At 39.9% G+C, this 17,825-nt stretch overlaps 1 protein-coding gene across 3 annotated transcripts in view; it reads right to left on the bottom strand.

Annotated features, from left to right (window-relative positions):
• The window catches only part of MYO1E (myosin IE), a gene marked incomplete at its 5' end in the record, with an annotated part of 204,792 nt that overhangs the window by 89,757 nt on the left and 97,210 nt on the right, over positions 1-17,825 (bottom strand). For all 3 annotated transcript variants that reach the window (XM_082847629.1, XM_082847628.1, XM_082847630.1), the window contains one exon: positions 16,080-16,174. In XM_082847629.1, the coding sequence (XP_082703755.1) occupies positions 16,080-16,174 (95 nt within the window). The remainder of the gene's footprint in view (positions 1-16,079; positions 16,175-17,825) is intronic.

The following is a 17,825-nucleotide window of genomic DNA, read 5'->3' on the forward strand; positions in this document are numbered from 1 at the left end:
CTCAAAGCAGCAGAGAAAAGTGGAGAGAGTGTACTAGGGGAGCCAGGCAGCCCTGGCTTGATGCATGGCTTTGCCACATTTCAAATGTGAGACGTTTAACATGTTTCATTACCTCTCTGAGACTCGGTTCTCTGATCTGCAAAAAGGGGGGTTGTAATACCTAGTTTACTAGGTTGTAAATGATATAAGTAAAAGATGCTGAGATACAAAGCAAATACTTAAAAAGGGGTTATTATTATGGTTATAGATAATATATTAATTAGCTAATGAGTCAGGCTTCCTGAATAACACTCTTTGACGAAGCCTGGTCAGGGAACTTGGGGTAGAAGAGCACACTTGAGCCCCCAGCTCTTCAAATCCACAGCCAGAGGGCAGGCCTCATGCAGGCCCCACCCTCAGGGGTGTGAGCTAACTGGGCCTCCCAAAGCCAGGCCAGAGGGACAGGGAGCCTCAAAGGATGCTGGTGCTGGGATAAACAAGAAATTGGGTGGACCGAAAGAAACAGAAAAGAGTTCCAATGCTAATAATAAAAGGCTCCTGAAATACTTCAAAGACAGGAAGTCAGCTTGAGAATCCATGAGATACTTGACAGTGCTGAGGCAGAGAGCAGAGATAAGACATAAGCCAAATATTAGAAGTGATCTGATTTTTAAAATTATTTAAATCTTTCATCTTTACTCCTGCCAATCTTAGGGATTCCAAACCCAAAATGTCTCTTGAAGAAGATAGTTCAGAAATCTTAGATCCAATAGTGACAACTATCTCCTTTTCCTCTATGAAAATTCTCATATTCAATCAGTCACCAAATCTTTTGATGCGCCTTCAAAAGATCTCTCACGTCTTTATCTCTAAAAAAAATATTTATTTGGCACATATTCAGGATACAACCTACCAAGACTTTGCAAATGTTGTATACACTAAGAACAGAACACCCTACTTTTCAGAAAAGCAACTGCTTAAGAATATTTCAAGCAAAAAAGATCAGAAACTGGATCAAATGTGATGCTCTCAAATCAACATCACTTTTTTTAAACGCGCTAGGACAGCAAGAACGGATGCAGGCCAAAAGTGGAATTCACTTTTGATGGCAGCAATAAAACTGCCACATAAATGTTCTCTAAGACCCTGTAAGTCTTTACAGAGGTCAGCTGGCAAGGGCTGCAGAAATGCCTCTGGCCACAGTGCCATGGTCCGGTCTGGTGATACAGAGATGGTAGAGAATATGAGAAAAACTTGCCGTTTCTCCTTCCCCTCTTACCACACCATGATTATTTTATTCAGTAAATTTGCATAGATGTCTCTGATAGGTCCAAAGGTACCACATATGCAATTCTAAAACACAAATCCAAATTCTGGATTCTGGAGCACAGAAAACTATTGAGTTAAGCAGATTTGGGTTGCTCATTTACTGGGCTCATGGGTGGATACCTGTGTCTTCAGGTGCTCATCACTGTCAATGACACTCATGTAGCTACAACTGTTGTGTTTTTCTCTTGGCACCGCCTGGAGTCCACATCCACTTCCTATTCCTTTAATTCCTTCAGAGGCTTATGGAATGTCACACATCAGTTTCCTCTTTGCCTTTCCAACTCCGGTCAGGCCCCCATAACCTCACTACATATCTGATTTGCTCAAGATCCCATCACTTTTCTACCCATAGACTCGTCTTTGTGAACCAGCCTTCCGTGGTATCGTGTCTCTGCTCAGAGACCTGCAAGACATCACCAAGGCCTGAAGGTTTATCTGCAGATCACCCAGCCTGGGAATGAGGATTTCAGGAGGCTTAGTCTTGGTGCTCAACTAGAATAAATTGGGGGGCTTGAAAAAAGATATTGGATGCCCTGGGTCCACCATAAATCAGTTGAAAGAGAATTTTGAGAAGGGTAGCCTAGATGTCTTTATAGGCTCTGAGCGAACAGGGCAATTCAGGAATGGGAGATACTTATCCCCGGAAAGTTAAATTAATGAACGCAAGGCACAGTGGATGAAATCAGCATCAACGGCAGCCACTCTCCCTGACCTGTCCATGCCAGTGAGCTCTTGGGGAAGACTCGGGAAACATTAAGGCAAATCCTGGCTGTTTATTCCTGATAGAACTTAACTTACTGCATGGTAGGGGCTGACAGGACAAAGGGTAGGTTAATACAAAGGGGTTGGCCTACACGGAGTCAGGGCAGGAAAAATCAACAGCAGACACGATGGGTTTTCCCCAAGTAAACAGACGACTGAGGGGCAGCCTACTGTCTCCAGATAAAAGCGGGGGCCATGACATGACGACATTAGCCACTGTGATCATCCCTCGGCTCGGAATCCAACCCTCTAACGGTAATCCAGCAACCCTCACGGACTGTGTTCCAGGGAAATAATCAACAGAGCAGTCCACCACAGGCAGAATTCTCCTTTTAAAATCATGAACTGGGGTCTAATTCACACTCACTTGTGAGTCTGGTTGGCCAGTCAGTCAACCTGAGGCTGCTCAACTCCAGCTATTTTGACAAATCAAGTCTGTACATGTTTGCAAAACTCAGGACCAACAACTGATCAACAACAAAGGAGGCAAGAATATACAATGGAGAAAGGACAGCCTCTTCAATAAGTGGTGCTGGGAAAACTGGGAAACTACATGTAAAAGGATGAAACTAGAACACTCCCTAACAGCACACACAAAAATAAACTCAAAATGGATTAAAGACCTAAACGTAAGACCAGATACTATAAAACTCCCAGAGGAAAACATAGGTAGAACACTCTCTGACATAAATCGCAGCAATATTTTTTGGATCCGTCTCCTAAAGCAAAGGAAAGAAAAGCAAAAATAAACAAATGGGATCTAATTAAGCTTAAGAGCTTTTGCATAGCAAAGGAAACCGCTGACAAAATGAAAAGACAACCTACTGAATGGGAGAAAATATTTGCAAATGAAATGACCAATAAGGGGTTAATATCCAACATATATAAACAGCTCATAGAATTCAACATCAAAGAAATAAACAACCTGATAAAAAATGGGCAGAAGAACTGAACATTTTTCCAAAGAGGAAATGCAGATGGCCAACAGGCACATGAAAAGATGCTCAACATCACTAATGACCAGAGAAATGCAAATCAAAACCACAATGAGATATCCCCTCACACATGTCAGAATGGCCATCATCGAAAAGAACACAACTAACAAATGTTGGCAAGGATGTGGAGAAAAGGGAACCCTCATACACTGCTGGTGGGAATATAGATTGGTGCAACCACTGTGGAAAAAAGTATGGAAGTTTTTCAAAAAACTAAAAATAGAACTACTCTAATAGAATGACCCAGCAATTTCACTCTTGGGTATATATCTGAAAAAAACAAAAACACCAATTGGAAAAGACACATGTACTCCAATGTTCATTGCAGCATTACTTACAATTGCCAAGACACGGAAGCAACCTAAGGGTCCATCAACAGATGAATGGATAAAGAAGATGTAGTATATATACACAATGCAATATTCTTCAGCCATAAAAAAGAAAGAAATTTTACCTTTGCAGCAGCATGGATGGACTTGGAGGGCATTATGCTAAGTGACACAAGTCAGACAGAGAAATACAAATACAAATGACATCACTTATATGTGGAAGCTAATAAATACAACAAACTAGTGAATGTAACATAAAAGAAACAGACTCACAGGGAGAACAAACTAGTGGTTATCAGTGGGAGGTGGGGAGGGGCAAGATAGTGGTGGGAGATTAAGGAGTACAAACTAATATGTATAAAGTAAGCTACAAGGATATATGGGACAACACAGGGAATATAGCCAATATTTTATAGTAACTATAAAGGGAGTATATACTTTAAAAATTGTGAATCACTATATTATACACCTGTGCATATTACCCGTACATCAGCTATACTTCAATTAAAAAAACAAACTCAGGGCCAAGGCTTGGATGGAGGTCTGCACTTGAGAAAGCAGCTTGTCTTCTTCCTTGATTTCTTTCTTTTTAAATTCAATTTGTTACACTGATTTCTATCCAGAAATAATCAGCTGCCAGTCCATCCTGTCACTGTATCCACCTCTTCAGAAAACATAAGATTGGGATGGAACTGATAAGATTGCTTCTATGTGCTGCATTATCCCATCTAAGCGTACACATTTCATGGTCATCACTTCGTAATGTACGGCTATATCGAATCACTATGTTGTACATCTAGATCTAACATAGTGCTGTAGGTCAATCAAACATCAATTTTAAAAAATCATAAAATTTTTTTCTTATATTAATATAATTTTCTTTTAAAAAACTTCTCTAAATGTATTTGACCTTCATTTCAGTTTCTTCTATAGCATGATTTAAAATGCATAAAATATGTATTGTCCTGGAAATCCCAAATATATTTCTCTCTAAAGCTAAATGCTTTAAACAAAAAATATTTATATACATATATTATTAATAAAATGTTTAACAAATCAGATACAAAAATTTAATAATTAATTTTAAAATTAAAAATAGATAAATAAAAGATAAACCATATGCATTTCATCATGTAGATAAGGTCATATACCAGGGAAAACAGAAAGTGAAAGTCTAAAAGAACACCAGAGAGATTAGATCATCATTAATTTTTAATTTCCTAATTAAAGGATACTAAAAATTCCTAGTCTCTCCAGCTATGGCAGAAGCCCTTTGCACAAGGAGCAGACTTTTCTTCCAGCCCCCAGGAAAATTGGTATTGTTTGTTTTCTGTTCACAAGTGCATTCAGGTAGGCAGCACTGGACTCAGCCCTAGCTGAATGAGCACGCAGCTCTCCCATGTCAGTAGCTGCAAACTTGGGCTTCTCTACCCAGAACAGCATTTCCCTGCCTTCCCTTCCCTCAGGCATTATTTGGAAGAGTTCCAAAACCCCCAAAGCAGGCGAGACCTCAGAGGTCATCTGGTCAATCAGTTCACTCATAAGTGAAGACACGAGGCCCAGATGAGTGTTGGGTTTGCTGCCCAGGATCACAGAGCTGGTGAGAGTGAACCACAGCACAGCAGAGATAGTAAATCTACTTTCTCAAAGCAGATGAAGCACAGCTCTTGGGTAGTAAAGAAATTTGTCTGGGGTCTTTGGGAACTGGCCAGTAATTTATGATTAAGAGCTTTGGAAAGCCGTGTCTAAGTTCTGACCCAGGGAGAAAATGGAGGCTACAGATATTGGACCAAATCTTCAGGAGGGCTGGAGACTACCAGTCAGTCATGCAGGCAGTATGTGACTGAGCCCAAATAAAACCTCTGGACAGCAAAGGCTTGGGTGAACTTCCTAGTTGGCAATACTGTCAACTCCCACACCACGAATGGAAGGAGGAAACACCATCCATGACTCCACGGGGAGAGGATGCCCAGAAGCATCACACGTGGACCTCTCCCAGACCTTGCCCTTGTGTCTCTACTCTTTTCTGGTTCTGCTTTGTGTCCTTTTGCTCTAATAAAATGGTAACCATAGGGTACAGTGCTTTCATGAGGTTTGTGAGTCATTCTAGTAAATTACTGAAATGGAGGGGTTGGTGGGAACCCCGGAACTTGCAGCTGGTGTCTTGTGGAGGACTGTGCCTTTCACGTGTGAAGTCTGGCTTGACTTAGGGTGGTTAGTGTCAGAAGTCAAAGCAGCTCCCTGTTCCACCATCTCCTATATTAAAGCACAGACACTGCAATAGAAATCCCTGGAGCAGGGCCCTCAAGTCTTTGCCACCTGAACACTGGAAAAAAAGATCCTACAAGTGGGCATGTGTCCTGCTTCAGGGTAAGTGTACTGCTTCAGGGCAAGTGTACCCTGCACGACAGACTGAGGGGATCCAAGAGAGGGAAAGGGTTGGGCTACGAAATAAAGAACTAGCTCCAAACGGGAGAAGCTCATGCAACCAGACCATTCCCTTCCTCCTCATCTCACTAGGGGCCCAGGAGGAAGGAAAAAGGGCAAGGGAATACGTTAGAAAACTCATCCTATCCTCTCTCATTTAATTCAAGTCAAGAAAACACCTCCCACCTCTCTATTGGCCAGTGACCTCCACTTGGGGTCAAACAGAAGCATTTCCGATTCAGCAACCAAACTCAACACCCAATGTTCCTTCCAGAGGGCTTCACCTGCAGCTAATTAAATATTTAGATCTAACTTCCCATTTACAGAAGATTGAAGGCATTAGAGTAACGAGACCATGAGGAAGCAACTGGACCAATCTAAAAGGTGTCTATAGGAAAAGTGGGTTGGTCTCTTGAACCAAGTCAACGGAAAAAAAAAATAATGGGAGAGGGGAACTGTGGTAGGATTAAAAAAATGACTCATAACCAAACGCAGCCAGTGTTCCTTGATTTACATAAACGGGCAAGAAAGGACACGTGTGCCACAATCACAGAAATTTACATAGAGACTGCTTATCTTTAGATGATATTAAGTTAGTATTAATTATTCAGTTGTGATAATGGTATTGGGGCTAAGTTAGAAAACGTTATTTTCTAGACATGCATAGAGAAACATTTAGAGGTAAGATGTCATCGAAATGCTTCAATGTTTTTGTTTTATAGTTTTGACTTTGGAGCCCTGTAATGAGTTACACAATTATATAACAAAATTAAAATTTACAAAATTTAAACTCCTAAAACCCAAAATGAATCTAACTGTAGTTCAAGTTGGCATGTTAATGACACAGAAAAGAATTAATTTAAGGGACTTTTAAAACCCAATATTTTGACTGTACATCCTAAGGACCAGAAAGAACAAAAAAATTTTACGTGAATTCAGTATTGCTACGAATAATGTTGGTATTGTCATCCTCAAGCATTAACAGAATTACTTTATTTGCTTTATCCCATTATTTGCTATGTAATATATATTATTTATGTATAAGTATACATATATATACTTATTTATTTATAGTTTTATGCACCTACACATTATAGAGCAAGTAACTGTAATAATGCCATCAGAAATCGAGGTTTTCAACGTAAGAAAAATGCGGATACAAATATAAAAACCAAAGACGTAAAAACCCTATCCTCTTAAAAATGAACTGGGGGATTTCCCTGGCAGTCCAGTGGTTAAGACTCTGCAATTCCACTGCAGGGGGGAACAGGTTCGATCCCTGGTCTGGTAAACAAGATATCACATGCTGCGGGGTGAAAAAATTACCAAAAAAAAAAATGAACTGGACGTTATCAGTACGAACTCATGTTTCAGTTTTTTCTTAAAAAGTTCATATTCCTTGCCTTTGTTCTCTGAAAAGCATAAGAAGCACTGTTAACAGAGCAGTGTGCACTCTTAGTGACTAGACTGACGGTCTCTAAATACTATTTCCCATTAAAATGAACCAGGGCTTTTTGATGAAATGGCTGGTTCCAAGGCTTGGCAGAAAAGGTACAAGATGAGCCTGGAACATCTTTTTTTTTATTTTTTTTATCATCTTTATTGCAGTATAATTGCTTTACAGTGGTGTGTTAGTTTCTGCTATATGACAAACAGAGTGAGCTATACATACATACGTATATGTAGAGTGAGTCAGCTATATGTATACATATATCCCCATACGCCCTCGACTCTTGTGTCTCTGTCCCACCCCTCTAGGTGGCCACAAAGCACCGAGCTGAACTCCCTGTGCTATGCGGCTGCTTCCCACTAGCTGTCTATTTTACATTTCGTAGTGTATATATGTCCATGCCAATCTCTCACTTCGTCCCAGCCACTCTCTCACTTTGTCCCAGCTTACCCTTCCCCCACCCCGTGTCCTCAAGTCCATTCTCTACGTGTGCCTTTATTCCTGTCCTGCCCCTAGGATCTTCAGAATCATTTTATTTTTTTAGATTCCATATATATGTGTTAACATACAGTATTTGTTTTTCCCTTTCTGACTTTCTTCACTCTGTATGACAGTCTCTAGGTCCATCCACCTCACTACAAATAACTCAATTTCGTTTCTTTTTATGGCTGAGTAATATTCCATTATATACATGTGCCACGTCTTCTTTATCCATTCATCTGTCGATGGACACTTAAGTTGCTTCCATGTCCTCGCTATTGTAAACAGAGCTGCAATGAACATTGTGGTACATGATACTTTTTGAATTATGGTTTTCTCAGGGTATATGCCCAGGAGTGGGATTGCTGGGTCATGTGGTAGTTCTACTTTTAGTCTTTTAAGGAACCTCCATACTGTTCTCCATAGTGGCTGTATAAATTACATTCCCCCCAACAGTACAAGAGGGTTCCCTTTTCTCCACACCCTCTCCAGCATTTATTGTTTGTAGATTTTTTGAAGATGTCCATTCTGACTGCTGTGAGGTGATACCTCATTGTAGTTTTGATTTGCATTTCTCTAATGGTTAGTGATGTTGAGCATCCTTCCATGTGTTTGTTGGCACTCTGTATATCTTCTTTGGAGAAATGTCTATTTAGGTCTTCTGCCCATTTTTGGACTGGGTTGTTTGATTCACACTGAGCTGCATGAGCTGCTTGCACATTTTGGAGATTCACCCTTTGTCACTTGCTTTGTTTGCAAATATTTTCCCCAATTCTGAGAGTTGTCTTGCTCATGGTTTCTTTTGCTGTGTAAAGCTTTTAAGTTTCACTAAGTCCCATTTGTTTATTTTTGTTTTTACTTCGATTTCTCTAGGAGTTGGGTCAAAAAAGACCTTGCTTTGATTTATGTCAGAGTGTTCTTCCTATATTTTCCTCTAAGAGATTTATAGTGTCTGGCCATACATTTAGGTCTTTAATCCATTTTGAGGTTATTTTTGTGTATGGTGTTAGGGAGTGTTCTAATTTCATTATTTTACATGTAGCTGCCCAGTTTTCCTAGCACCACTTAATTGAAAAGGCTGTCTTTCCTCCACTGTATATTCTCGCCTACGTTATTAAACATAAGGTGACCATACGTGCGTAGATTTATCTCTGGGCTTTCTATCCTGTTCTATTGATCTATATTTCTGTTTTTGTGCCAGTACCATACTGTCTTTTTTTTTTTTTTTTTTTTTTTGCAGTATGTGGGCCTCTCACTTTCGTGGCCTCTCCTGCCACGGAGCACAGGCCCCAGATGCGCAGGCCCAACGGCCATGGCTCATGGGCCCAGTCGCTCCGCGGCACAAACCCATGTCCCCTGAATCGGCAGGCGGACTCTCAACCACTGTGCCACCAGGGAAGCCCCATACTGTCTTGATTACTGTAGCTTTGTAGTATAGTCTGAACTCAGGGAGCCTGATTCCTCCAGCTCTGTTTTTTTTTTCCTCAACATTGCTTTGACTATTTGGGTGTCTTTTGTGAAAGATTGTGAATTTTTTTGTTCTAGTTCTGTGAAAAATACCATTGGTGGTTTGATAGGGATTGTATTGAATCTGTAGACTGCTTTGGGTAGTATAGTCATTTTCACAATGTTGATTCTTCCAATCCAAGAACATGGTATATCTCTCCATCTGTCTGTATCGTCTTTAATTTCTTTCATCAGTGTCTTATAGTTTTCTGCATACAGGTCTTTTGTCTCCTTAGGTAAGTTTATTCCTAGGTATTTTATTCTTTTTGTTGCAACGGTAAATGGAAGTGTTTCCTTAATTTCTCTTTCAGATTTTTCACCGTTAGTGTATAGGAATGCAAGAAATTGCTGTGCGTTAATTTTGTATCCTGCTACTTTACCAAATTCACTAATTAGCTCTAGCAGTTTTCTGGTAGCATCTTTAGGATTCTCTATGTATAGTATCATGTCATCTGCAAACAGTGACAGCTTTACTTCTTCTTTTCCGATATGGATTCCTTTTATTTCTTTTTCTTCTCTGACTGCTGTAGCTAAAACTTCCAAAACATGTTGAATAAGAGTGGTGAGAGTGGGCAACCTTGTCTTGCTCCTGATCTTTGTGGAAATGTTTTCCGTTTTTCACCATTGAGAATGATGTTTGCTGTGGGTCTGTCATATATGTCCTTTACTACGTTGAGGTAAGTCCCCTCTATGCCTACATTCTGAAGGGTTATCATAAATGGGTGTTGAATTTTGTTGAAAGCTTCTTCTGCATCTATTGAGATGATCAAATGGTTTTTATCCTTCAATTTCTTAATATGGTATATCACATTGATTGATTTGCATATATTGAAGAATTCTTGCATTCCTGGGATAAACCCCACTTGATCATGGTTTGTGATCCTTTTAATGTGCTGTTGGATTCTGTTTGCCAGTATTTTGTTGAGGATTTTTGCATCTATGTTTATCAGTGATATTGGCCTGTAGTTTTCTTTTTGGGGGACATCTTTGTCTGGTTTTGGCATGAGGGTGATGGTGGCCTCATAGAATGAGTTTGGGACTGTTCCTCTCTCTGCTATATTTTGGAAGAGTTTGAGAAGGGTAGGTGTTAGCCCCTCTCTAAATGTTAGAATTCACCTGTGAAACCATCTGGTCCTGGGCTTTTGTTTGTTGGAAGATTTTTAATCACAGTTTCAATTTCATTACTTGTGTTTGGTCTGTTTATAGTTTCTATTTCTTCCTGGTTCAGTCTCGGAAGGTTGTGCTTTTCTAAGAACTTATCCATTTCTTCCAGGTTGTCCATTTTATTGTCATATAGTTGCTTGTAAGTAATCCCTCATGATCCTTTGTATTTCTGTAATGTCAGTTGTTACTTCTCCTTTTTCATTTCTAATTCTATTGAGCTTTTTCCCTTTTTTCCTTGATGAGTCTGGCTAATGGTTTATCAATTTTGTTTATCTTCTCAAAGAACCAGCTTTTAGTTTTATTGATCTTTGCTATTGATTCCTTCATTTCTTTTTCATTTATTTCTGATCTGATTTTTATGATTTCTTTCCTTCTGCTAACTTTGGGGGTTTTTTGTTCTTCTTTCTCTAATTGCTTTAGGTGCAAGCTTAGGTTGTTTATTCGAGATGTTTCCTGTTTATTAAGGTAGGATTGTATTGCTGTAAACTTCCCTGTTAGAACTGCTTTTGCTGCATCCCATAGGTTTTGGGTTGTCGTGTTTTCATTGTCATTTATTTCTAGGTATTTTTTGATTTCCTCAGTGATCCCTTGGTTATTTAGTAGTGTACTGTTTAGCTTCCATGTGTTTGTATTTTTTACAGTTTTTTTCCAGTAATTGATATCTAGTCTCATAGCGTTGTAGTAGGAAAAGATACTTGACACAATTTCAATTTTCTTAAACTTACGAAGGCTTGATTTGTGACCCAAGATATGATCTATCCTGGAGAATGTTCCGTGAGCACCTGAGATGAAAGTGTATTCTGTTGTTTTTGGATGGAATGACCTACAAATATCAATGAAGTCCCTCTTGTTTAATGTCATTTAAAGCTTGTGTTTCCCTATTTTTATTTTGGATGATCTGTCCATTGGTGAAAGTGGGGTGTTCAAGTCCCCTACTATGATTGTGTTACTGTCGATTTCCCCTTTTATGGCTGCTAGCATTTGCCTTATGTACTGAGGTGCTCCTATGTTGGGTGCATAAATATTTACAACTGTTATATCTTCTTCTTGGATTGATCCCTTGATCATTATGTAGTATCCTTCCTTGTCTCTTGTAATAGTCTTTATTTAAAGTCTATTTTATCTGATATGAGAATTGCTACTTCAGCTTTCCTTTGATCTCCATTTGCATGGAATATCTTTTTCCATCCCCTCACTTTCAGTCTGTACGTGTCCCTAGGTCTGAAGTGGGTCTCTTGTAGACAGCATATATATGGGTCTTGTTTTTGTATCCATTCAGCCAGTCTATGTCTTTTGGTTGGAGCATTTAATCCATTTACATTTAAGGTAGTTATCGATATGTATGTTCCTATTACCATTTTCTTAACTGTTTTGGGTTTGTTATTGTAGGTCTTTTCCTTCTCTTGTGTTTCCTGCCTAGGGAAGTTCCTTTAGCATTTGTTGTAAAGCTGGTTTAGTGGTGCTGAATTCTCTTAGCTTTTGCTTGTCTATAAAGGGTTTAATTTCTCCGTCGAATCTGAATGAGATCCTTGCTGGGTAGAGTAATCTTGGTTGGAGGTTTTTCCCTTTCATAACTTTAAATATGTCCTGCCACTCCCTTCTGGCTTGCAGAGTTTCTGCTGAGAGATCAGCTGTTAACCATATGGGGATTCCCTTGTATGTTATTTGTTGCTTCTCCCTTGCTACTTTTAATATTTTTCTTTGTATTTAATTTTTGATAGTTTGATTAATATGTGTCTTGGCTTGTTTCTCCTTGGATTTATCCTGTATGGGACTCTCTGCACTTCCTGGACTTGATTGACTATTTCCTTTCCCATATTAGGGAAGTTTCAACTATAATCTCTTCAAATATTTTCTCAGTCCCTTTTTTTTTTTTTTTTTTTTTGCGGTACGCAGGCTTGTCACTGTTGTGGCCTCTCCTGTTGCGGAGCACAGGCTCTGGACACGCAGGCCCAGTGGCCAAGGCTCACAGGCCCAACCGCTCCGTGGCATGCGGGATCTTCCCAGACTGGGGCACGAACCCATGTCCCCTGCATCGGCAGGCGGACTCTCAACCACTGCGCCACCAGGGAAGCCCTCAGTCCCTTTCTTTTACTCGTCTTCTTCTGGGACCCCTATAATTAGAATGTTGGTGCATTTAATGTTGTCCCAGAGGTCTCTGAGACCGTCCTTAATTCTTTTCATTCTTTTTTCTTTATTCTTCTCTGTGGTAGTTATTTCCACTTTTTTATCTTCCAGGTCACTTATCTGTTCTTCTGCCTCAGTTATTCTGCTATTAATTCCTTCTAGAGAATTTTTAATTTCATTTATTGTGTTGTTCATCATTGTCTGTTTGCTCTTTGGTTCTTCTAGGTCCTTGTTAAATGTTTCTTGTGTTTTCTCCATTCTATTTCCGAGATTTTGGATCATTGTTACTATCATTACTCTGAAGTCTTTTTCAGGTAGACTGCCTATTTCCTGTTCATTTGTTTGGTCTGGTGGGGTTTTACCTTGCTCCTTCATCTGCTGTGTGTTTCTCTGTCTTCTCATTTTGCTTAACTTACTGTGTTTGGGGTCTCCTTTTCACGGGCTGCAGGTTCGTAGTTCCCTTTGTTTTTGGTGTCTTCTCCCAGTGCGTAATGTTGATTTAGTGGGTTGTGTAGGCTTCCCGGTGGAGGGGACTGGTGTCTGTGTTCTGATGGATGAGGCTGGATCTTGTCTTTCTGGTGGACAGGACCGCGACCGGTGGTGTATTTTGGGGTGTCTGTGAAGTTATTATGATTTTAGGCAGCCTCTCTGCTAATAGCTGGGGTTGTACTCCTGTCTTGCTAGTTGTTTGGCATGGGGTGTCCAGCACTGAAGCTTGCTGGTTGTTGAGTGGAGCTGAGTCTTAGCATTGAGAAGGAGATCTCTGGGAGAGCTCTCGCCGACTGATATTACGAGGGGCCAGGAGGTCTCTGGAGGAGTGATGTCCTAAACTCGGCTCTCCCACCTCAGAGGCTCAGGCCTGACACCCGGCAGGAGCACCAAGAACCTGTTAGCCACACGGCTTTTGGGAAGTCTGAGGTCTTCTGCCAGCGTTCAGTAGGTATTCTATAGGAGTTGTTCCACATGTAGATGTACTTCTGATGTATTTGTGGGGAGGAAGGTGATCTCCACGTCTTATTCCTGTGCCATCTTGAAGGTCCTCCTGTTGCTCTACTTTTTATACTGTATTATTCACTTTTATTTAGTTTTTTGATTTTTGAACAAATTTTGAACTTGATATTTTTAGATAATTTAAAAGTCATTAACATAGCTGCATTGCCCATCATTCCTATCTCAATCACATACAGGTACCATCTGTACCTATAAATGGAGTTATGTGTTTTTTAGCCTGATTTCCTTATCCCTACTTTATAGGAACATATTTCTTTATAAATCTTGTACATTCCAGATATAAGATATGAAAGGGTTTAACAAGGCTTCTTTGTAGATTTATTTCATCAATTCCTTATCTAAAGCTTCATTTATTTACTTTTCTTTGGGCACATTTCCCAATGGCAAACGTCCTTTGAACAACACACTTCATCAATGCCCTGAGACAGCTTTAGCAGGTCCAGTCTCAGTCCTGTAGACGTTTCTGAATCCCAGGGTAATAGTCACTTGCAGTGTTCAGGTAGGGATCCTTGCCACGGCAGCCAGGAAAAGGCCCTGACCTTTGACCCGGCCTCCATTCAGGCTCTCTTACTCCCTCCTGGCTGCCCTGCCCCATTCCTCGGCTGAAGCCTGGAACATCTTAAATAAGGAAACTATCACAGACTACTGGAGTCCCGTCAAAGGGACAAAGAAGCCAATACAAAGGGCCTTCACTGGCCAAAGGTAGGACTATTTGAGCCTAAATGAAAACTGCAGAGTTGTTCAACAGGTAAGGTATTTAAAACCTACCAGTGTAGAATGATATTGAAAACAAAAACATTTTACTTTGCTGCTAGGGTATCAACTCATTGCTTGAAAAATTAGTAAATAAAGACAACAAATCAAGCTTTTTAATCTAATTTTCCCATATAGGTTGTATTTTATGGTAAACAAATAAAAAATCCCACTAATAAATTAATGTAGAAGGGATCATAGAATTAGAAAATGATTCTTTTTCAACCATCAAGTAAATGATGATTGTGAAATGAGAATTTATAATGGATTGACCCACTGGAAATCCGAACATCACACAAAGACAGACCAACAGGCATTAGGTGCACAGCATCAATACTGGAGCATTTTTTTTTGCCAAATAATTGAACCTGAACCTGATCAAGCTGTTAGATCTGTCAATTTACAGGAATAGAGAGGACAGTGCAAAGTCACGGTATACAATTAGCTAACACCAGACTACAGAAAATTCTGCAGGACAAACCTTTTTCTTGAACAAATAAATACTAAGAAAACAAAAGGAACAAGAGAGAAGTGTTAAAGACAGACTTGAGAGACACACAACCAGGACAAAGTGTGAGCGTTTGGAACCTAAATAAAAATGAATCAACTGTAGAAAAGAATTTATAAGACAGTCATGGAACTGGAACACTGATAATATTAGATGACATTGAAAGAATTATTCTTTTTTTTCAGGTGTGATAAGAATGATATTTTCGAGGTACACGCTAAATTATTGACAAATGAAATGATTTTCTCCCTAGGATTTGCTTTAAATAATCAAGTGGGCCAGGGTGGGAGGACTAGGTGAAACAGGATTGGCCATTACATTATTATATTGTACACTATTAATAGTTGTACAAGCTGGATGATAGATACACAGGTGCTTATTATAATTCTCTTTCTAATTTCGTGTTTGTAAATATCCATAAAACCTTTCTTTTTCATTTTTGAAAAATGAAGGACTAAAAAATTAAGTAACTAAAGAAGATGAACGCAAATATGACAAAATGTTAAAAACTGTCAAGTTCTAGATGGAAATACAGACGCTTACGTTTTCTGTATGTTTGAAAATGATCGTAATGGTAAACAAAATCGTAAAAGCACTTCAATCCAGCAAAGACTCAGCGCTAGGTCAGGTTACAAGGATTGTAAAATGTAGTTACAGACACCTAATGCTGGCATTGACCAGTAATGCCCTCAGAAAATTAAAAGCAAATGATAAAAAACCAAAAATGTTCAAACTCGAACTATTGGACTGGCCAAAAAGTTCGTTCAGGATTTTCTGTGTTATGGAAAAACCCAAACGAACTTTCTGACCAAACCAATATTAAATTATGAAGGAAAAAGAAGGACCTAGAGAAAAATACTCCAGCTGACAAAACAGTGACACATGCTGACTATACTTGCAACATAAAGGATCTCCAATTCAGAGTAAAGCCACAATACCATCAAATGGGAGAGGAGGTGTCTTACGATTTTATTTCAAGGCCTGATGACAATCAGAGAAAGATCCAGCTAGAACCATGTGCCCTAAGGCCTTAATACCTTAAGTGACAGGCGTATAAAAAGCAACCTCACAGAAGCTCAAACCTTTTATGAATTGGAGTTATAAAAGAAACCAAGGCAAAGCTAACAGGCTGCTTGCTACTCGGATACATTAACCAGCCTCTGGAATGAACAACTACTGCAGAAGCATTGCTCCATGACAGAATCCTAAGTACAGCATGGTCTCATGTTCCCTGCACCTAAGAAGGCTCTTTTCCATACCTGATGATGACACACTGGTTCTCTCTGTCAATGATCATGTTTCTGTACATATTATCTGCAAGAGCATAGATATGTGGTGGGTTTTCATACTGTGCCTGGAAAAGAAGAAAAGAAAAAAACGAAAAAACCATGGTCAGTTAGAGCAACACATGACATTTCTTTTCTTGGCCTTGGAAATGAATACACCACTGTATAGTTACAGTCTTAAAGGTTGCATAATACAAGAATCATAAACTTGCTAAGGTCATGAGGAGGTACACCTAAAACAATGAAGATGGAATCTGGAAGGACTCTTCTGTAGGCCTATGTGTGCTTCAACCTTCAGACATAACCATGGTCTTCAGATACTCCGATATCACACCGTTCCACCCAGCACACCGCTGTAGACCACATTCCATTTCTAAGTGTTTCTGAAGACATTTGGGCAACAGGTCTTAAGAGGGCCTTACTAAAAACCCGGATCTGACTGGTACTAATTCAGAATTTCTACAGTTTTTTTTTTCTAAGAGGTAAGTTGAAGATCCTGGGACCCCACAGGAAATTAAGTGAGACTATATGAAAATAAGGAAAAAACTTTAAAACTTTCCATTAGAAGAAGGCAGGAGGTGTGGTTCTTTAAAGAGATAAACAGATTTGACCAGTTTGTCCCATCTCAGTATGGAAAAACAAAAAATCCTACCACACCAAGATAGCGGGTTTGTGCTCTTATCTCATGGGATATCTTAGCTATGCATAAATATAAATCCACCAATAAATTCACTGCGTCAGGACGACTGCAGCCCTGCTTCCTTCAGTTTCTTGGCACCACTTCCACCACTTCCTCAAAAATCACTAAAAAGAATAATACTTCATATGGTGGAAAGCTGGAGGAAGAACACGCCTTAAATTTAAGATGATCTACCATAAAAGAGTGAAAAGAAAGCCAAGTCCAGAGGGAGAAGACATTCAGACTCTGTCTTGCCCTTCTCTGGTTCGCATCTCTAGAGTGGGGATAATAACGTCCATGGTACACACCTCACAAGGTAACTGAGATGAAGGATGGGAAAGTAATTAGAAAAGGTAAGTAAAACACAGCGGTAAAGCAGAATCTACTTAATCCAGCTTTGAGCCTTGTTACACAACAAGTTACTACAGCATAAGGGGCCTGGCCCAGAAATTGCCACTCACTGCAAGCCCTGGCGGGTCAGAGTGGAGCGACAAGGGGTGAGAGACTGCTCGACGCCTGCACAAATGGTAAGCACTGGTGTTTCCAGTGCCCACGGCTCCCCACATGTGAGCGGGGGGCTCCGAAAGGAAACTGCTCATGAGGGTCTAGCTTATTCCTGGGACCGATGGACTGAATAATTCTATACAGGGACAAAAATAATGTCATTCCCGCCTTCACCTCATAGTGAGAAGGGATGCGTAGACGGCACTGCAGGATAAGAGTCTTAAATTGTCTTCTTCCAGCCCAGACTGCTCAAATTATTATCTTTAATACCTCTTTGAAAACAGGGAGACAGGAAAAGAAAAGAGGATGAGGCACTTCTCTGGTGGTCCAGTGGTTAAGACTCCCAGCTTCCACTGCAGTAGGCACGGGTTCAATCCCTGGTTGGGGAACTAAGATCCTTCATGCTGTGCTGCGTGGCCAGAAAAAAAAAAAAAAAAAAAAAGGATGGAAAATAGAAGGAAATGGAGTAGAGAGAAAGCTGTGAGCAGTGGAGGGAAAGGAGTGGGCAAGTCATTGCCCAATAAGGCTTCAAAGTC

The sequence above is a fragment of the Leucopleurus acutus genome (assembly GCF_964270905.1).
Source record: "Leucopleurus acutus genome assembly, chromosome: 1".
Taxonomy (NCBI): Eukaryota; Metazoa; Chordata; class Mammalia; order Artiodactyla; family Delphinidae; genus Leucopleurus; species Leucopleurus acutus.